This window comes from Aulonocara stuartgranti (assembly GCF_965226115.1).
Source record: "Aulonocara stuartgranti genome assembly, chromosome: 10".
Taxonomy (NCBI): domain Eukaryota; kingdom Metazoa; phylum Chordata; class Actinopteri; order Cichliformes; family Cichlidae; genus Aulonocara; species Aulonocara stuartgranti.
Window position 1 is genome coordinate 19,995,865 of NC_138946.1, and position 22,672 is coordinate 20,018,536.

The 22,672-nt window shown below is 42.3% G+C and overlaps 1 protein-coding gene across 1 annotated transcript; it reads left to right on the top strand.

The window, feature by feature from the left end:
• Window positions 1-6,608: 6,608 nt before the first annotated feature.
• On the top strand, window positions 6,609-21,493 carry LOC309715113 (glycogen phosphorylase, muscle form). Its single transcript, XM_082547951.1, has 20 exons — window positions 6,609-6,943; window positions 9,028-9,129; window positions 9,253-9,331; window positions 9,552-9,655; window positions 9,869-10,000; window positions 10,096-10,207; window positions 10,299-10,381; window positions 15,543-15,686; window positions 15,911-16,003; window positions 16,611-16,757; window positions 17,493-17,656; window positions 17,838-17,952; window positions 18,074-18,175; window positions 19,133-19,280; window positions 19,439-19,497; window positions 19,614-19,755; window positions 19,834-20,041; window positions 20,385-20,519; window positions 20,740-20,806; window positions 20,938-21,493. Exons 1-20 carry the CDS (start codon window positions 6,701-6,703, stop codon window positions 21,085-21,087), a joined length of 2,529 nt encoding a protein of 842 aa, XP_082404077.1. The 5' UTR covers window positions 6,609-6,700; the 3' UTR covers window positions 21,088-21,493.
• Window positions 21,494-22,672: the final 1,179 nt, after the last annotated feature.

Here is a 22,672-nt window from a genome sequence, read left to right on the forward strand (position 1 = left end):
TGTCATTGTCTTATCTTACCTTTAACATCTCTCCTCAGCTTTTTGGACCCTGGATATGCCTCCCCCCCCCTTTCTTTGAGCACTGCAGGGACTTTTCTTGGCAGTTATAATATATGCTTTGAGTTGCTACTTTGAGTTTAATGGCAAGGCTGAAGACATGTTGCTTCTACAGCAGGAAATATAGAAGGTCTTATTTTCTTTATTACACTAAATCTTATTTCTGTGTTATCATTACGCTTTTATCCCCCCTTCCCCTGTTTTTGGGATATAATCAGCATCTGACCAATAGAAACCTTTATTGTGAATGTCTGTGGTATTTTAGTCTGCACAACACCTTACCAGACAGCAGTGTATATTTTAGTGACCAGTCAACGGCAATTATTGATTTTTGTTCTGGTCTAAGGCAGAGTGAAGCTCTGCGGCCTTGATGAGGAAATGGAGGTGCGCATCTCTTGTGCAAAGAGCAACAACTGCAATAAAATATTGAACAACTTTCATAGGAGAAAGTCCTGAGGGTTTAAGAAAAGTATGCATATTACTGAACTTGCTTTATGGGATTCAGCTGCAAAAGTTTATTTATTTATTTACATGTATTTTATTTGAAGAATGTTCATTCACCAGTGCAAAACATTCCTGTGGCTTGTGCCGTCCTTGTGATAGAGTCTGGAGCAGTTCAAATAAGCAGTAAATACTCAAAACAAGCCAGACACTCTACCATCATAAAAAGTGTGGGGCAAGTACAGTTAACAAGGATTCCTAGCAGGTAGTAAAGTAGCCAACCAATTAAAAGCTGCAGAGTATCTTAACTGCTTTGCAATAGTGCGTAATAGTCATTATGGATTAGAAGACATACTAATACATAATGAGCCATTATGCTGAATTAGTGCAGCAGGTCAAATTTGAAGTAATACCAATGTATAGCAGTATTCCTATTATCATAATGTTTGAACAACAGTATTATTACCAACTCGGCTCATTGCTTTGGAATTGTTATGGGATAATATGACACAGCAGATACAAAGACAGGAAATCAATAGGCCTTTTCACAGAGGACATTTTGACATGTCACAGTTGGAAAATTACAGGTGTGAATGATATAATTAATGATGGTTGAATTCTGTTTGGCAGCTTCATTTTCAGGGTCCTGGTGTGCTGGCACTTTGACTCACTTTATCAATTTATCAAAATCTGGACTTCCATGCCAAGAACAAAAACAGCTTATTTTATTTTATTTATTTATTTTTAGGTATTGAACAAGTAAAAAAAAAAAATTTGTTATTAGATATAATATTATTTAGAATTATGAATTCCTAATGTTGCTGAAATATTTTGGGGGAATTTGTACAATTAATTTCTGCATAACAATGTGTGATTGTTGTCAAAACCAACAAAGACAACGACAGTTCTAAAAAAAGATTTGAGAGGAAAAACTATACTCTAGAAATGGTGGAGACCATACTTATGTCAGTAACAATGCCCAAGATCAAGTTGACTGATTATATGGTGTCAAAACTGTAACTACAAGCTTCTACGTTCTTTCAGGCTGATAGCTATGCCAGCAAGTCAACTGTGTGTACCCAAGTGGGTCACAGTGGGACACACTAGGCTGCTATGCTAGTTAACCAGCATTAAATGTCAAAGTAAATTCAATTGAATTACATTTTATTTATATAATGCCTATCACAACAGCAAGGTGCTTTATATTGCAAGGTAAAGACCCTACAATGATAGAGAGATAACCACAACAATCAAACGACCTTTTAGCAAGCACTTGGTGACAGTGGGAAGGAAAACGCAGAATCAGGCTCAGTGAGGGGCAGCCATCTGAGGGCAAAAGAAATAATAACAGGAATAACAAAATAAATAATGACAATTCAAGTGGAAGTTACATTAATTAATCGTCTCTCCCAAAATTTAAGGCTAGGCTGTGGCTCAGGTAGTGGAGTGGGTTGTATGCTATTTGCAAGGTTGGTGGGTCGATCCCTAATTCCTTGAGCTGAAGTATCCTCAGGCAAAAAGTTGCCCTTTATGCTCCTTTTTGATCAACAAACTGATACTGCATCCCCGATGTGTGCGTGTGGGTGAATGAATGTTGTAAAGCACTTAGGAATGAATAAAAGTGCGTGACTGGGTGAATGAGACTTGTAGTAGGAAGTCCTTTAAGTGCTCAACTGAGTAGAAAAGTGCTATATAAGTACCCGCGTGTTTACCATCTTCTTTCTTTTTCGCACTCCCAACTCTTCTTTATTTCCACTGAGTGGCTTTTGTTGTTGTTATTAGGTGTGTTTAAACAGAATCATGCACGCCACTTGCAAAGAGAGCGAGTGGAGTAAGATGGAGCCCCTTTAGGGAAATCAGGTCTTACGTGATATCATTCCACACTTTGCACATTGCAGCTTCAGTAGTTTAAAGTTTGTCAGCCCTTGGGGGCACCCCACTGGCCTGGGACCCCCAAGCAGTTGTCTGCCTTGCCTGGTGGCAAGCAACACTTCTGATTATTCTACATGATCAAACATTCGCTCAGTTTGAGAAAGGGTGGAGCTTTACCGAAATATACGTGACCAGGGTGCCAAGTGGAGTTCCTGCCAGGTGACTGAAGGCGCTGTCTGTCAGGTAGCGTGTACATGCTCGCACATTCCCGGTAAAGAAGTTCAAAGAGATAAGGATTAATAACAAAACGTCTGGGTGTGAATCATGAGTGGGATTTTTCTAAAATCAACTTAATAAATTTTGATGCCGTTTGATAGCTTCATGAAACTCGATGAGGAAACTGAACCAGTCCTTCATTCATCAGTCAGCACTTTTCTATGTGTTGTGTCGAATATATATTTAATGGGCTGATATTGCTCACTCCTCATAACAGGTGCAGTTGCTGGTACTGCCAGGTCCCCTCTGCACTCACACTCACTCCACTGTGACATTTCCGGATTTACCACCAGATGACACTATTCCTTCCTTTCCGTCCCGGCGTCATGTTGACAAGTTCACGGATAAACAAGGATGGGGAGCGGGAGAGAAGAAAAAAAAAAGCATTTCACCTGAGTAAAACACTCAGCAACTTAATGTCCCCTATGAACCCGTTCTCTTGTGATTCATTGCCAGCAGTGCAAATCAGATGATTGGTGTTCCATTTTAACGGTGCACAACAGATATGCTCAGTGTGTATGCAATTAAACGTCTTTTCAGCCATCTGAGATAAAACTGCATTTCACACACGCACACATGCACACACACAAGCCCAAGTACTTATCTTGTCTGGCACTATTAGAAATCATTGCAGGAAGACTGGAGATAAACGATGTATGAAAATTAATTGAGCAAGTTCAGATTTTACAGTTTAGCAGAACATATTTGAAACTACGTAACTTAATTAAAGTTAATGCATTATAATAACAAAACACCAAAGCCTTCTAGGGATTGCTGGTTTGCAGTCTTGTGTGTGAAAAGCAATGTGCGCCAAGCAGTAGGTGTTGTCCTTAATTTTCGGTGAGATGTAAACAAAGATGCTCACTCTCACCAGGAAAAGAAGAGGAAACAGACTCAGTTCAACAGTCTGGATGTCAGTCTGTGAATGGAGCAAGAGCGTGAATAACGGAGAACTGCAGCCACATCAACATCAGGTTTTAAATTTAAACTTTTCAGGTGTTTGACTGCTGATTTGGGTGGCGGGAGTGTTGAATGCAGACAAGTGCAAAAACCATTCAAACAAACCCCAGAAAAAAGTAAACATTTTAACTGGAACATTGCAATGCCCCCTGCTACCCATTAATCATTCATTTTCTCATATCTGTGCGCTGAACTAATGCAGTCTCTGGTGAACTCGCCCATGCAAATCTTTAATACGAGATTCTGATAAATCTCGTATTAAAGGTTTGTGAAAATGAAATTTTTTTTTATTTTGCTTAAAAGGGGAGGAAGTCAGGCAAATATAGGAATATAAGAAAAATGAAAGGGGGAAAAAAAGGCATCTGTGTAAAATCTCGAATGTAAAAAGTTGCAGAGAAACACAAAGGCGCAAGACAGAGATTGCAACTGAAAATGTGGCACATCATTTCGTGTGAAAGCTTTCAGGCATATTTATAACCGTGCAAAGAGAGGTTTTCTCTCATTGTCAGCTTAGACTTTTGAAAAATAAGGTGAGAAAACAAAAATCCCCAGGAGTTATTCTAAGCCAAAAAAAGAGACAGACTTAACCCGCGAACAGTGTTCATAAAACATCATTAGAAATGTGCTTTAAGAAATCAGTTCACATCAATAGGTAAACTCTAAATGAGACATATTTTAATATTGCCGTTGCTGATTCCAATTTGCAGAAGTCAGTGTTGCTCTCAGCAGCAGCAGCAGTTACTGTCCATTAGCTGCTTTACTTTAATGTCTGTCAAACATCATGGGCACTTTAATAACTGAGGTCACTCCTGGCCAATCAGAGCCTTCATTAAAATCACAGTTAATATTTCCAGTGGAATAAAAATTTAAATGTAAGCTAATTAAATGTTCACATGCCCGATTATTACTTGATGGAGAGATCGTAAATAAGAGCAGAAAGAAGAGTTTATTTATTTATTTATTTTTTTAAAAAATGCTCACGTTTTGCTGGCACACTTTCTGCAGAATCTGTGCAAAGCAATTGTATTTGTTGTTGAAAATTTGGGCTCTCATCAAAAAGTCAATGCATTCATTGAGTTTAGTCTTGAAATGCTTGATGTACCATTTGACAGAAAAGCCAGTAGACATGCAAGAACATAGTTTGCACATCATTGTGGATAAATCAGGGGCACGCCAGCTTCAATCTGTCATCTGCTATGTGATGTTCTGGGGTCATTTGGCATATAGGAAGATTAAATAGGAAACAGCAAATGTAGACAGCTGTATGTGCTTGTGTGTGCGTGTGTGTTCTAAGAATTCTTCAGTTGATGCACAAACGACCATGAAGCACTGCCAAGCAGCTCAACTACCACCTGCAACTTGATTTCTATTTAGCTGCTGTCTAACTGCTGTTGTGCTTGACAGCAACAACAACACCTTTTTCTTTCTTTCTCTCCACATCTAGTCCAATCAGGCGACAGAGTGGGGAATGGTAAGAAAGACAAGATAATTTAATTTTATTCCCAATACTTTTCCTGTCAACATTCATTCAATGTGCAGCACAATCTGGCACAAGTAGACACTGAAATAAGAGTCACTCTTTCACTAAACAATTTTAGTCCAAAAGCAGAACCCGTCTTTTAACAAGATGATGATAATCACATGGCACCGCATCCCGCTGAGAACAAGCTTTGCAAACACTGCTTTCCCCTCTTAAACTCGACTCCAGCTACTAGTAATATAGCAGTGTTGTCTACTGGCTCTTGCTGACATTAACAGGATACGCCTTTCAAATATCATGGCCTTTGGGACTGGGTCAGGGTTGCTATTTATAGAAGGTCAAGACTTTATGATAGCTTGGCGAGCTGGAGTGATAACTGAAAATAGAGTGGGTTTTAGTTGCTTCACTGCAGCTGATTTTGTGTCTGTTATTGCTTCAGGCTTTGAACAGATGTGACCTACACATACATGCACTGGATTACTGGTTTGTGCTGATAACTGATAATGCAGCTATGTACAGTAGGAGTGAAATGACAGAGTAGAGAGACAATTTTAAACTTTGCAGTAGAGGTTTTTTGGATTGTCAGAGACATACTGCAAGTACCCTGTAACTGCCCTGTACTGCAGTGGCTGACAAATAGTGTCACCCTACAGTGTGATTATTAGCACACTTTGTAGAGCTTTGCTTTCAAAGTGCCACAACAAACCTTTTTTTGTAAAAATATCCTCTGGTAGCCAAACAGTCCTGCAAAATATGGGGAAATTAAGTGAGCTGCTGGAGATATTATCCGTAAGGGGTTCTTAAAATTTTGATGACCCAATGTTTGATTCAGGGGTGCACACATTAAATACTAATACTAGTTTAGTTTTTCTAATGTTTCAGTTCACAGGGTGATGTTTTATTTTGCTGCTCTGATGGCTAGAAAAGAGGAATTAATATGGAAGAGAATATTGCCTTGGTTTTGTTCTTTCTGTGCTGCTATATGATAGTGGGGCAGGAACTGTGGATTCCCAGGATGCTTGAAGGCCGCTTAAGATGACACCAAGGGTCGCCAGTGGCCTGGGAGCTGCACTTTGAGATCCTTGAACATAACACCAGGCTAATACAGCTAGACAATTTAAAATAAAAATAAAACTGGAAAAAATACAATGTAGCAACAGATACAATCCTGAGTTTATGGCAAGTAGAATATTTGTACAGCTTATTTTAAATTATTTGATCAGCTTACCTGGAAAGTTTTAATTTTGTGAGAGTAACCACAGTAAAAACCTCCCTTCACTATATAGTGTAAATGACGTCGACTTGTACAATTCTTTGTTCTGATGCCAGTAACACATAACAGATCCCAAAAGGGACTCTTAGTTATCTGCGACTGACATAACTGTGATGTGACATCCTCTGTCCTCAGCATACGCTCCACCCTTTTACCTTAAACAAGCGATCTGCTCCACCCTCCGCTTAATATTTATAATCGCGCCTTTAAAACTGTGAAGCCAGGGCTGTGGTGTGGGTGCCTGTCTTGCTGTGTGTCTGGGACTGGTGGTGTGTACCTGCTGCCATACTGTTTACATTCTCCCAGTGTCAGAGCCCTGAGCCGCGATCACTTGCGCCACCATGTCTAAACCGTTGTCTGACCACGATAGAAGGAAACAGATTTCAGTGAGAGGCCTTGCCGGCGTCGAAAACGTTTCAGATCTGAAGCAAAACTTCAACAGGCATCTCCACTTTACTCTGGTCAAGGACAGAAACGTGGCAACCAAAAGGGATTACTACTTTGCGCTTGCCAACACGGTGCGCGACCACTTGATTGGCAGGTGGATCAGAACCCAGCAGTACTACTATGAGAAAGACCCTAAAGTAAGTTCTAATAAATCTAGATGTGACAGCCTATCGCCTACAAATCAATTATTAATCTATCTTTTTGATATCTTTTTGGCCATTTGTGTACAAACTTGTATTTTGGGTGGTTATAGAGTAAGAGTGGTATAAGGGAAAGATGAAAGAAATTTGTTTCATTACAATTACTTCGGATCTTACACTGTTTTATGGGATGCCTGTTTCTTCTGCACTGTTTCACATTTTTTAAAGTAAACAGTGGTGTCAAGTACCTGAAGACAATTACTCAGGTTTGTTTCTAGTAAATACCTGTAGAAGGTGTAAGCATATAACACACACACAAACACACAGAAAAAAACAGATTGAAAGAAATTGTTTCCTCTTTTCTTTCACATTAGTTTTACTTTATCTAAATTTTTCAAATTTATCTAATAATCCTTTAAGGAGCTAACTCTGGGCAAAACTACAGCTCCTGTTCCACTCAACCTGCTGCTATGCTGATGCATTAGTCTTATGCATGTGTGTATAATGTCAACATATATCAGTCAAAGGAGCGGCGCTTGTCTATGTAATTAGCTTTCTTCTTTAAACTTTGTCAGCTTGATATCAAATATTATAATGTTGCAATTTTTTAATGGCAAGAAAAAGCAAAATGTGTATTGGTGTAGGGATGTAAATACTTCTTCCTCCACCGAGAGCCAAAGCTTTGTATTCTTCAACTGTACCTTCAGCAGCTTGATATCGGTGTAATGCCAAGTCATGACATTTAAACTTCACTGGGGGTTCTTAGCACTCTGCTGGTATGCTGCAGTGCTTATAGTGTGTTGAAACATGAAACCACCCCAAGACCTTCTGTTCCCTTCCTGTCTGACCATACAGCACATGTGTCATATGAGCAAATGCCTCTGAGGGTGTCTGAGTTCACTTAAAAGCAGTTGGATTGAAGTTGTATCTCAGCAACCCCAGTATTATTAGCCAACAGCTACAGAAAGAGCCTTAGAAGAACAATATGAAGCTGCCGTTACCACAATATTAGCCGCCACACCGCGTTATTGCTCGAAAATGTCACACGAAACTGTCTGTAATTACAATAGAGGGTTCAGATGCAGAGCAAAACTCAGCTCCAATTCAACTTATTAGTGGGGAAAAATGTTTCTTGCGAGATTATTAATAACCCCACTGAATGAAAGAGATTATTTTTCTTTAATAACGTTAAGAAAATTTGCCTGTACGCCATAGCTTACAATGCACGAGTTCAGTTCGCAAATTATCTGCACATGCTGCTCCTCACAATAAGTTTATTGATCGGGCGCTCTAACTCAGAAACCAGCCGAGAGCTTTTTCTGGTGCTCTGCATCGAAAGGTCAAAGGTGAACTTCTTAAAGGTCTTGCAGGAGGGAAGACATGCTAGCTTAAGAGCACGTCTACATCTTTGTGCAAAGATCACGTCCCGAAGAGTTACTATTGCAACTATTTAAACACTAATAATACACATTCATGGAAAAGCAGAGCCAATCAACACAAGAAGATGAAACAAAGATAAGATATGGAACAGAGTCATATATAATTCAGGAGATCCTGTTAGCGCTCTAGTGATACGGCTCTGTCAGATGTATTCATTATTATTTTACACATCCATCTGAACCACTTCTCCTATTACTCTAGACTTGAACTCCACAATGAAAGGTTATCAGCGGACCTTTACAGTGACCTCTACAGGAGTTATTTTTGCCCAAGCCCAAAATGTTGGGGTTACATAATACTTGAAGCAATCTGTCGCCCAGTCTTCTCTCCCCCTGCTTTACCTCCACAGCCTGTGTCCACCCTTCCATGTCAGAGAGAGAGAGAGAAAAAAAGCACACAACTAAATGGCAAAGGCTAAACAGAGGCTCAGGTGGCATATTTCTCCGCACTCTGAACCATGAAGCCAATAGATGAGACTCGCAGATTTCTTTGACAGTATGGGGCGGGTGTTAGTGGGACCTTTCCCCGACCCTGATCGCAGAATGTCACTTGAGTATTTCTGCTAGTGTTCATAAGACAGTTTTGACCTGTTTGATTGCTAAATATGATTTTTTTTTCTCCTTTTCGAATTCACAATGCAGCGTGTGTACTACATCTCCCTCGAGTTCTACATGGGTCGCACTCTGCAGAACACCATGGTGAACCTCGGACTGGAGAATGCCTGTGACGAGGCCATGTACCAGGTGAGACAAACATGCTTATTTTAATCCTCTTTTAACTGTGAAATTGCTGCTTTCAAATACTGTAACAGAGAGGGAGCATCCCCGAGTCACTGGTTTGCTGTTGTATGCGTTTGTCTCCTTCAGTTGGGTCTGGAAATGGAGGAGCTGGAGGACATGGAGGAAGATGCAGGTTTGGGCAATGGTGGCCTGGGTCGCCTTGCAGGTGAGCATCTTTTCATGCTTTGTATTAAATAAATTCAAAAGGAATTTTTTTTTTTATCCCTGTTGGATGACCAAAATACTGCATTTTTCTTTCTTTCTTTCTTTCTTTCTTTCTTTCTTTCTTTCTTTCTTTCTTTCTTTCTTTCTTTCTTTCTCTCTCTTTCTTTCCAAGAGCTGTGATATTATTGAACCTGTTATCATGTCCTGCCTTTGGTTTTCAGCCTGTTTCCTGGACTCCATGGCTTCACTGGGCCTGGCTGCCTATGGTTATGGTATCCGCTATGAATTTGGTATCTTCAATCAGAAAATTGTCAATGGCTGGCAGGTTAGAAGATTAAACTTCACATTCCTTTCAGTGAGAGAAAACAGCTGCTGTTGCTTTCCTTTTAAGTAACACCAGCTTTGTTTTTAAATCACCTGCTGGAGGAGTCTCCTTTTCATTATCATGACCTGACATCCCTTTATACCTGGCTCAGCTCAGAAGCCACCCGCTAATGAGCAGTTTTCTGCCTCAATACAAATGTGTGGCTTTACCCAGGTCGAGGAGGCCGATGACTGGCTGCGCTACGGCAACCCTTGGGAAAAAGCACGTCCTGAGTACATGCGCCCAGTTCACTTTTATGGCAGGACCGAGCATCACCCCGATGGCGTCAAATGGGTTGACACTCAGGTGAATGTGTGGAACAAAGCAAATTAAACTGAAAGATATTTCTTTGATGATCTACGGTTTTAAATAACTCGCTCTTCATGTTATGGTATTGACAGGTAGTGCTGGCTCTGCCTTATGACACCCCTATCCCAGGCTACAGAAACAACATTGTCAACACCATGAGGCTGTGGTCTGCAAAGGCACCGTGCGAGTTTAACCTGAAAGACTGTATGTATCCTGGCAGAAAGCACGTATTTTCAAAAATACATCTGTCAAATAAGAATTAGCATCAACTTAAATAATTGCTTTTTCCTTATAGTTAATGTCGGTGGCTACATTCAGGCTGTTTTGGACAGAAACCTGGCTGAGAACATCTCCCGTGTTCTGTATCCCAATGATAATGTAAGAAAATGTGGCTCTATTACCATTTAATCCACCAGCACTGCACTCATAGCCCGAGCATACAGATATTAACTTGAATTAGAGGAACTAGAAGAATGTGAATATCAAAGGGATCTGTGTGTGACTGGTTAGACCTTATCTTAGCTCAGCTGGGAGATGGACTTCCATAATTTGGACCACACCTAATGTCCTTTGTGCTCAGCTAGAGCCGATGTGTATTCTCCCAGCTTCCTCTGAAGCTCGGTTTCAAATCTGACAAAAGATCTGACCAACATGTGCCGACTCCTCAAAGGCTCCAGCAGGAGGATTTAGGAGATAACCATCTAGCGTGAGTTATAGCTCACGCCAAGTGTGGTAATTTACGTCTTTGCATTTGAGAACAGAAAGTGTGGTGTAACTCATGATGTAGTGTTACACTGCTGTTCAATCAAGTTTGCTCTAGTAATATCGGGATATTATAATAGTAGGGTGATCATTTATTAAATTTAGTCAAAAATGAAAGCTGAGGTTGTTTCAAAACACTGAAAGCTAATGTTTCCAGTTTCTTCAGTATATGAAATTGCAAACTGAAGACTAAATTTTTGCTAGTTTTAATCCCTTTATATAATTCCTTAAGTTGCTTTAATCAGCCTTAAAATGTCTTTGCAAATCCTCTCTGTTTGGCAAATCAAAACAGCAAATACACAGTATTCTCTTAACTCTTCCAAAAACATATTCATAGCCTCCAACACATTGGCTTTTACCTCTACTTCTTATTTATTTTTATTTTTTTCTTGGCCTGTCCCGTTTGGCTCTTTTGCCATCAGAATTGTTGTCTAAAGGCAAAGAAAGATGCCCAACGGATTTACTTTACCAAACTGACCATCCCAGCCTTGCCGTAATGGTCCATTTGATTCACCTTTTATTGTTTATTTTATTTTCACTTACTGAATACGGGACAGACTTGACTGGGGGAAAGAAGGGGAGAAAGAAAGAGGGAAAGAGAAACAGCTGAGAAGAGGGACGGGGGAGAAGGGCAAAAGACAAAAACCAACAGAACGGGCAGAGAAAAAAAAATGCATATATCAATCACCTGGATCACCTGCTGAGAAAGAAAAAAGAAAGCAAGCAGAAGAGAACAAGAGTAATAGAATAAACAACATCACAATGATATATGGGAATATGACAGTAAATACTAAATGTTAAACATTATTGTGCAGCACATAAGATCAACAGAACACAGTGTGCTTTGAGGTAGGAGCCAAAAAGGGTGTAGTTTGTGGGTGTGATCACCCGTGTGTACACCTGTGAGCATGGACGCGCTTGTTTTTTGTTTTTTAAAAGGTTCCTTCATGTAATAATCTGCTATAGGGTGTGGGGGGGCCACAGCCCCGTCCTCCAGGGCGTGAAGCAGGTGTGGAGGAGATCAAAACTCCAGACATCCAGAGGCCCCCAGAACACAAGAGACCAAGGAAGACTAACAGAGGGGCAGCTGCGCCACTGTCCCGGAAAGAGCTGAGGAGAGTCCCAGATGAGGGCTCACTCAGCAGCCGCGGAGCAGAAGCCAGGGGGAGTTGCAGTGACGCGCCGGTGAGCTCCGCCGGCAGCCAGCTGCGCCTGAGTGACCGAGCCCCAGGCCGAGAGGCCGGGGGCACCCCACCTCCGAAGTGGCCCGAGCGAGCCCCAGGCTCCAGGCCCCGATAAGCGGCCGCCAAGGAGTGAGCCGGTGTGTACCTGGACGCCCATCCCCGGACACAAAGAACCACCAACGCACCGATGTCTGAGGGGGTCCGCCACTGGCAGGGGAAGTGGTGGTAGGGGGAGATAGGCCTCCAAACCTTGGAGGGCCTGAGATGTCCCCAGAGAGGTGGCGCCTGACACCCAACCTGACATATAGACACAGAAATACAGGCACACACAGATACAAACATCCATTCCCACCCTCATGCTCTCATATGCACTTACTCCACACTCAACCAACGTGGAGACAGACATAAAGAGACGTTGTACACACGATCACACTCCCCAAGCGTACTCTACAAACCGGGTCTAGGTGCCCCCGCCCCTGGAGGGGGGAACTGCACCCAGACCCAGGTGGTGTTTCCCTTTTCCCTGCGGTGGGGGGAGGCAGACCGCCCCGACTCCGCAGCAGCAGGAAGGCTCCACACTCCAGACCGCAGTCGGACGGCCAACTCCTCCTCCTAGTCCTAGCCCCCCTGCTCCAGCAGGTCACAGAGAATGGGGGTGAGAGAAGACTCCAAACCTCCCTCCACCCGCTCATTGTAATGTTGATGCATGTGTGTTCTAAGGTGCATTTAAAACCCAGGAGGGCTTGGAGCTACCTGCCAGAGAGCAGCAGGTAAGCGCATGGTCCCTCCTGCTAGCCCTCAATGTCTACGTGTATTTAAAATTGAGAGGTGGGCAACGATGCCAGGGGTGGGGTGTACACCCTGATGGTACTTTGGACTCCGTGTATCATGCCCACCCCCAAGATCCTATATGTATGTGTAATGAGAGTGTGAGTAATGTGAATGTCTAAGTTGTGGGATAAAATTGAGGCAGAGGCAGCCAGAAGGGGACAGAGGGGGGGGTAGCCTCCTCTGCACCCTGGTGACATACCCCTACTCCAAGGCCCTGCATGTGTGGGTGGTTGTGGTGGAGCGGGAAGAGGGAGGCAGCTGGAGATGGGGAGGGAAGGAAGGGAGGGGCAAGTGACCCCTCCCTGGGGCCAGCTCCCCCGCTGACCCCAGTAGGCACCCCCATACTCCGCGACCCGCCAGGGAAAGGGGGCCCAGGCCCATCCAGACCGGGCCCAGTGCAGCAGCGCCGCCCGGCCCCACAGAGCCCGGGACAGTCCACCCAACCCCACCACAGAGAAAACTGCACCCACCCCACCATCCACTCATCTTCCAGACTACATAAGACAATAAACACCCAGGCTGAGATCTTCCTCCACCTCTCCTGTATCTCCCCCTCCTGCAGAGGGAGCTCCTGAGGAGAGGAAAGCTCCTGCAAGATGTGACAATCTCCCCCACCAGTTGAAGAGCCCCCCAGGTGGCTCGACGCACCGGCGGCACCCTGCTCCAGGGCTGGGCCCCCATGCACCCACCCGCCCACAACCCCGGCAACACACCAACCAGGACCCAAGCCCCCGAGGCCCGGTCCGGGTCCCAGCCCAGAGACGGAGCGCCCCCAGAACCTCACGCCCATCCCGGACCCACCCAGGGGCAGCCAGGCTACCAGGTCAGTAACCCACGTCCGTCAGCACAGACCCTCCCCTAGCCCCGCTGCACGCAGCCGCGAGGAAACAGTCACCTGAGAGCCAACAGAGCCCCTAACCGGACATGACCGCTACCCCGGGTTGAGCCCCCCAAGGAAGATGCCTCCGGGGAACCCCCCGACGCCCTAAGCCTGTCCCTACCCCCACACCAATCACAACAGTGAAGGCGGGACCAAACTATGACCCCCCACCCCCACTAGGTGATGGAGCTGATCAAAGGAGCCCAGAGCAATTGATCTGATGTGGTGGCAGAGGCTGTATCAAGACTAATGTAATCTAATAGATAATTTCTATATTGGTTAGAATTAAGATTATTTTTATTTTTCCAGTTCATGAGGACTGTTTTCTTGGCAATGCATAGGGCAGTGAAAACCATATGGGCGATATTCTTTTCTGAAGTGACATTATCTAAGCCAACAAACACACTAAGGGGGAAGTTGGAATGTTACATTTCAGACACTTCGATAAGTCTTCACATATCTCGCGCCAAAACTTCTGAACTGGTGGACAGAACCAAAGAGCGTGGATATAATTGTCCGGTGAATTGGTTTGGCAGTGTGAGCAGTTGTTGGTAGACGTAAAGCCCATCTTGAATATCCGATGACCTGTATAGTGCACTCTATGTAATATTTTGTATTGAATTAATTGAAGACTGGGATTTCTAATTAGATGAAAGGTTTTTAAGCAAATCTGAGACCAGAAGTTTAGGTCTAAGTTAACTGATAAATCCGCTTCCCATTTTGCAATAGGAAGTGATATTGATTCATCTGTTTTAGAAAGCATTCTGTATATTTTGGATAGTAATTTGGGGGGTTTAAGAGTAAGAAATTGAACCACACTTGGTGGTGTTTGTAGTTCAACTTGACCCGGTTTAAATTTCTTTTTTACTATGGATTTAATTTGTTGATATTCTAAAAATCTTTTCTTGTTGATCCCATATTGTGTAACTAGCCCGTCAAATGAAATAAATTCTGTTCCTTCTAGTATATGTTCTAAATATTTGATTCCTTTATCACTCCAATCTGAAAAGTTTATCATATTATTGTTTTGTAATATGTCAGGGTTGTTCCAGATAGGTGTACGTTTGCATGGGATTAATGAAGACGCCGTCAATTTTAGAAACTCCCACCATGCTGTCAGAGAAGAGCTGATGTTGATGCTTTTAAAGCATTCATGTCGTTGGATGTTTGAGCTGATAAATGGTAGGTCTGAGATCTCTAGATTATTGCAGAGTGCTTGTTCTACATCTAGCCAAGGTTCATCTAAGAGGGTGTGTTTTAGCCATCCTGAGATAAACTGAAGCCTGTTGGCTAAGAAGTAGTGCTGAAAGTTAGGCAGTTCTAGTCCTCCTTTATCCTTGGTCTTTTGTAGTGTTTTTAAGCTTATACGTGGGGGTTTATTTTTCCAAAGGAATTTGGACATACATGAATCTAGAGATCTGAACCAATCTTGTGGCGGTTTAGTTGGGATCATTGAGAATAAATAATTTATTTTTGGTAAGACCATCATTTTTATAGCGGCATGAATTTGGTATCTTTGAGGGATGAAAAGTGTGAAATTTATGTCTTTTGCATATTCAAGGGAGATCTGATTTAAACACTGATTAGCTGCACAGTGGACAAATGCAAATGCACGCTTATACACATGTAGTACACTTTGCCAGTATATTCTTAATGGGTGTTAGCATAATGTCTCTGCTTAAGAGATTAGACATAGATCTATTAAAGCTTCACTAAATCTTTTCTCACAAGTCTAATATGTAATTGTGATATTAAAATATTTTAGTGGTCCACGAAAAAAAGCAGCCGCTGATATACAAAAGGCTATGCTTAATGAATAATAAAAGAAAATTCATCTTTGACTGCAGAACAGAAAAAGACAAATATGTGTCTTTACCCGCAGTTCTTTGAAGGAAAGGAGCTCCGTCTGAAGCAGGAATACTTTGTGGTGTCTGCCACCCTGCAAGACATCATCCGCCGTTTCAAGGTCTCTAAGTTTGGCTCCAGGGAGATTGCTCGCACAGACTTCAGCAAACTGCCTGACAAGGTGAAGTGAAAAACTCAACAAAATAGTTTCTGTCAAAAATGAAAAGATTTCCTCATGATGTTCTCCCTGGGTCTTCATTAAATTGCCTCTGTCAGTTTTTTGAACAGGTTGCAGGTGGGTTTTATTGTACCTTAGGAGAATAGTTGAAAAGAATAGTATCTACAAAGCGCTCTGTGACCCATTCAAACTCGGTTTTGACTTTCTTTAATGTTTTGCATATTCAGGTTGCCATCCAGCTGAATGACACTCACCCAGCCATGGCTATTCCTGAGCTGATGAGGGTTCTTGTTGATGAAGAGAAGCTGAACTGGGAAACGGTGAGTAGCAGATTAATACGACCCCTAAAAGGGTCTTAAAAGGTTATGTGTGCTTTATGTTGATTTGCTGCTTTAAATGATCACAGTGAGGTCAGTTTGTTGCACAGTATAACAGTAACAGAATAATGACACATCTGGCTTTAAATTGGTGCGAACATTTCCCAGTAGGCCTCACTTTCTGTGTGCTACCAGGCTAAAGGTTTGAATGCACAACCAAAGCAAGCTGACCCGTTTGTTTTTGCCAGTAGTTTTCTCCAGGCAGTTGAAATGGTTGACACTAGTATAACTGGAGTAAATGTGGACACTCTACCAAGCAAAAGAAACAGAGTTCAGCTGCTGGAAGGGCGAACAAAACAAAAAGTGAACTACAGATGAGAGAGTTCAGAAGCAACTGCTGATCTATTAGGTCACAAAAAAGGAGAAGCGACCTGTTCTTTCAGCAAGAAGGTGGAGTTAAAAACTTACCTACTGTCACCGCAGTGTTTGACGCTTGATGTCTGTCATTACCTTGATGATGATGACAATGGAGGGATGCAGGGTGGATATCAGCTCAGAATTTATTTATTTTTCTGTTCACTAAACCTAATGTCCTGCTGCTGATGGTGAGGCCTGGGACATCTGTGTGAGAACCTGTGCCTACACCAATCACACGGTTCTCCCTGAAGCTCTGGAGCGCTGGCCAGTCGAACTGTTTGCTCATCTGCTGCCCCGTCATCTGGAAATAGTCTATGAGATCAACCGCCGCCACCTGGAGGTTAGTTCTGCACATTGCAGCATGTCATAATCTGGGGTGTGCTGGATGCATAGGCCCCTATGGCTCCTAATTACTATATATAGCACAGGAAGGACATATTGACGTTGTCCTGTGGCTCAATGTAAATATAGTTAATGTTATAATTAATGATTTTAATCTGCTTCATAGGTAAGATAAGTTAAGAAAGATATTAACCTTCTAGCATAAATACAGCATGAAACTGAAAAACCTGAAAGGTAAAGAAGCAGAAAAAACAAAATACTTATTCTTACTTTTTTAATAATATTGTTCCATTGTGGATTTTAGATTGCTACTGTGGAACGAGACAACAGGAAACCTTATTAAAATGCAAGGACAGACTTCAAAGATTGGCAGGAGAACCAAAATGCTGTAATGTAAAAGTCAAAGGACAAAATGGTCCTGATGGGCTTTTAATTGCAACATCTGTCAGAATAGACTCCCACATTCTTCGTGAACAGAGAGAGACTTGTTTCTGACATAAAGTGGTGGGCAGGTTTTTATGAGCTGTTGCTCAACCAGATAACACACTGACTTTCATCTACTTAAATCCTGACTGAAACTGTCCTACTGGTGGTCTGGTATAATTTTAGAATAGCTGTATTGACCCTACAGTGACAAGTGTGACAAGTAAAATCATATTCAGCAAATGAAATAAAGAAATATAACCTCTGACTTAGTTTATTTTTGCTTCTCGTGCACCTTTGAATTTTGCAGAGAGTTGCTGCTAAGTACCCCGGCGATGTGGATCGCCTTCGCCGCATGTCCCTCATTGAAGAAGGCGGACAGAAGAGGATTAACATGGCCCATCTGTGCATTGTGGGCTCCCATGCCGTCAACGGCGTGGCTCAGATCCACTCGGACATCCTCAAAGCTACAGTGTACGTCTCTAAACAAAAACTGATCATCCTTTGTAGTGGTAAATCATAATCAACGTCGCACACAGATGCACGAGTGTGTGTAGTAAGTGTATTGCTATCTGTTTCATAAATCCCCATCCTCTGTCATTTCAAGGACTGCACATCATCTGTGTGTTCTGATATATGCTATGCTCTCCCGCAGCTTCAAGGACTTCTATGAAATGGAGCCACATAAGTTCCAAAACAAGACCAACGGCATTACTCCTCGCCGCTGGCTGGTTATGTGCAACCCCGGGCTTGCCGAGGTCATTGCCGAGGTTAGCAGTGTTTCAAATATACAAGGGACACAGTGCTTAAATTTAGGTTATACTTAACAAAGGACAATGATCAGTCAATTTATTTACTCATTTATTTTTTCACTTATCTTTTTCTCATTAGAGAATTGGGGAGGACTTCATTCGTGACCTTGACCAGCTTAGGAACCTCATCAAGTTTGTGAATGATGAGGCTTTCATTCGTGATATTGCCAAAGTGAAACAGGCAAGTAATGTGTTATTTTGTCTAATATGTATCCAGCATTATGCTCAAAAAGATACAAGAATGCTTGTGAATGTTTATAATTGTGTCTGAAGATGACAGGATGTCGAAGTCCTGCAGAGAAGCGGCACATATATTTCACATTAAGCAACCTGTGCCTGTTTTCAGACTGCACACACAAACTGTTCTGTAAAATATCTGATGAAATATCGTTTTTTTCCAGAGACCCAACCTGCTGACCTATTTGTTCCTCTAAGATCAGTGTCAAAGCCTGCATTAACAGTTAATAACTGCAGCATCTACACCGTAGCCAGCACATATTGTGGTTTACCACTTCAGTCTGGGAAAAATGCCATTTTATGAATACTTCGCAAGCCTAGATGGCTGTTGTCCTTGGGGCTTTCAGAGTACATTTCTGCACATGAACAGTAATAGCATCAGGATAGAGGTGGGCCCTGACTGTCAGTTGGGCATGAGTCAGTGGGCTTACCTCAAGGCCTTAGGCACATTGGTCCATGGCTTCTGACACATGCGATATTCAACACGTGACACTCGCCTTGTGTTTGAGCTCACAACACTGGACCACTGGACTGTGACCTTGGTTCATTTAGTTGCATAACAAAGACAATATTTTACAGCAAACAGTTACAGACAGAGGAAGGTGTTCTGGGAAGCAAGCACTGACTCGGTTAATGAAGAAATTCCAGAGATCCACCTCTCATCTCTGACACGTGACAGTCATGTAGCTCTTTTCTGTCTCTGCAACTGACAAGCAAATAAAATGAATACATCATTAGCCCTGAAACCTCCCCAAGGCAGACAGTAGTATACGCATATGGCCAAAAAGGCATTCCTGACAGTCACAATTGTGCTTTTCTTTTCTCATGTTCTTGGGTTACCATACTTTGACTATGACTTGTTTTCTTTTTTTGGAGTAAAATAAATGTTTTGATCACGTAGGAAAACAAAATGAAATTCGCTGTGCACCTGGAAGAGCACTACAAGGTGAAGATCAACCCCAACTCCATGTTTGACGTTCAAGTCAAGAGAATCCATGAATACAAGAGACAGCTGCTCAACTGCCTGCACATCATCACTTATTACAACCGTAAGGATGCATTTAAAAGCCTCTGCCATTTTCATTTGATTTGATATTTTCTCAAATCCAAATAACATGTTGCTCCAGATCTTTACCGACTGTGTGTCAGAGCCTACAAAAAGGATTTTGCTGCTCGCCTCAGTTTTGTCTCTTTATATCTCCACCAGGCATCAAGAAGGATCCCAACAAGCAGTGGACCCCAAGAACTATCATGATTGGAGGAAAGGTTTGTATTTTAATTTAACAGCTATTAGCTTTAAATTTATGTCACATTTCAGCACCATTCGATACGAAGTGTTAAGGCTATTTAATGTCGTGTCTCTAACTGTGGCTCTCTTGCAGGCTGCTCCTGGATACCACACTGCAAAAATGATTATCCGCCTGATCACGGCTATCGGTGAGGTGGTCAACAATGATCCTGTCGTTGGAGACCGTCTGAAAGTAATCTTTTTGGAGAACTACAGAGTAACACTGGCAGAAAAAGGTAATTACCAAATCACTGCAAATGTTTATTAATATTTATTCTAAAATTTCTCAAACCCCTACTTCTGCTCTTTCCCAGGCATCCCTGCTGCTGACCTGTCAGAGCAGATCTCTACAGCTGGAACTGAGGCCTCTGGCACTGGCAACATGAAGTTCATGCTGAATGGCGCCCTGACCATTGGCACCATGGACGGGGCCAACGTGGAGATGGCAGAGGAGGCCGGTGAAGAAAACCTATTTATCTTCGGCATGAGGGTGGACGATGTCGAGGCCCTTGACAAGAGAGGGTAAGGAGAGAACATTTATTACTCCTAGCCTCATATTGTCTTTGTAATTTCGATAACTACTGTACGTAATATATTGCCATATCTGTCAGACAAACAAAAGATCAACTATCAAGATTTTCTGATATTAAAACGAGTGTACACATGCTCTGACAATCCAAACAGAGACTCAAATGTTATGTCCACACAAACTGAGATTTTCCACACGAAAAAGGTGTGGCCTTGGGCTCATATTTTTTATAGGCCCTATTTGCTTTTTCCTTGTGAATGATTCAGTTACTACGGCGACAACCTGGTCCTTCTGTGTTTCTGAATGTGTTTGTTATTTATTTTCTTTCCTGCTTAGATACCACGCCGAAGAGTACTACAACCGTCTGCCTGAGCTGAAACAGGCTATTGACCAGATTGCTGGAGGCTTCTTTAGCCCAAAGCAGCATGACCTGTTTAAAGAAATTGTCAACATGCTGATGCATCATGACAGGTAGAGACACATCTAACATTAGATGCCTGAGGCTCAGACCTGCATGCACACATACAAATATTGTGTATGAACTTGCTGAACATCCTGGTGTTGCTGCATGCAAAGCAATATTCAGTGCACATGTTCATTCACACATATGCATTTATTCATATGCAACAGGTGAACTTTGTTATTAGCCTGTTATGTTATCATTTGGTTAATGGCATTATTCTCTGCATAGGTTTAAGGTCTTTGCTGACTATGAAGACTACATTAAATGCCAAGAGAAAGTCAATGCTCTTTATAAGGTAGGAATTAAATGCAAAAGCTGGGAAAAAATGCTTCTTATGTATTCATAGTATGATATAGATAGTTGTCTCATTCACAGTGTAAAAGTCAAGTTATTCTTGGCTTATCAATCATTTTTATTCTCCCCTAGAATCCCAAGGAATGGACCAAGAAGGTGATCTACAACATTGCTGGGTGTGGCAAGTTCTCCAGTGACCGCACCATTGCCCAGTATGCTCGTGAGATCTGGGGCGTGGAGCCCACGCTTGAGAAAATCCCCGCCCCCGATGACAAACACTAAAATGTCTACATGACAGCCAACACCGCAGTTTCCCTTGTTGGTTCAACTGTCTTCAGAACTCACACGGAAGATACTGTATGTCTTGCAAAAGTCCCCCACAAACCTTTGTCCACAGCCATTAATCAGTGTCACATATAAGCTTAAGTTTACATTTTTCATACCTGCATATTCGCAGCATCCAGGTTACAGGCTAGTGAAGTAAATCCATTGCAGCTGTCATCAGTGAAGCAGAAACTGCTGTTTAGCTGCTGGAAAAAGGACAAAAGAGATTTTTGTTGGGGCTTGTAGAATTAACCGTGGTATCTTTGTATTCCGAAATATAAAGTCTTGTATTTCCATTTCAGACCCATTCTGAATAAAAAACAAAAACTGTCTTAAAAGCCATAAATAAAATCTGACTTATTTATTTAGCTGTTTCAGGCATGATTCATAATTGTAAAATACAGAATAAACATGCACGTACATTTAGCCGCAAATTCAACTTAGAGTGAGTTGGTGAAAAAAGGCATCTATGGACTTTACCTTGACCTGCACAAACAGTTATCGTCAGAATTGCGACTCAACAAAAATCCCAGAATCTGTGTTGATGGACAGTGAATGCACCAGCTGTACGCCGGAAAATAAAAACTTCAGCTCATCCAATCATAACAACAACATAAACAACAAAAAGGAAATGATGATATGCCTCCAGTCTATAGTCATGCCATCACTACAATTTTACAGCTTAAAGTGACAGCTGTGATTGTACACTTTGAGGTGCTAAAAGGAAAGGGAGTATAATTGTGTTTATGAGAGTGAATGGGGAGGAAAAAGTCTGATTAATAACAACGGCATCCACTGAAAAACACAAGGGACAGAAGTGTAATTAGATACTTGTGAATAATAGTGCACGCTCAATCTTCCACAAGGCCTACATGTCTAATATGTAATTTGAACACTGACGTGAGCGCAGACACGCACATCTATGTGTGTTGTTTGCTCTCTGGGTTTAGAGACTGCGCAAATTCAAGCCTCAAACAAACAACTCAGCACCATTTTCTTATGTAAAAGTAACGGAAGTTTTACTACTCATGTAGGTGTTGCACCAATTATTTGTAGTTTTTATTTTAGGCCGGGCGACCGTGGCTCAGGGGGTTGGGAAGCGTATCTGTAACCGGAAGGTCACCGGTTCGATCCCTGGGCTCTCTGTCCTGTTCGTTGTGTCCTTGGGGAAAGACACTTTACCCTACCGCCTACTGGTGTTGGCCAGAGGGGCAGCTGTGGCTACAACCGTAGCTTGCCTCCACCAGCGTGTGAATGCGAGAGTGAATGGTATTGTAAAGCGCTTTGGGTGCCTTGAAAAGCGCTATATAAATCCAATCCGTTTGAACTATTCAAATTCATGATGGGAGTGTGTTCGCAACGGCTCTGTTTACTGGATGGAGTCCAACAGGTTTCTTGTATGTAGGTTAAACCAACTAATGATAGCAATGTAGCACACAGATGCAATTAGACAAAAAAAAAAAGAGAGGGATCAGAGCGCCTGATAAGCCCAAGGTCCCGAGCCCCAGGCTAGACAATACCAGCACGAGACCCACAGGCACTA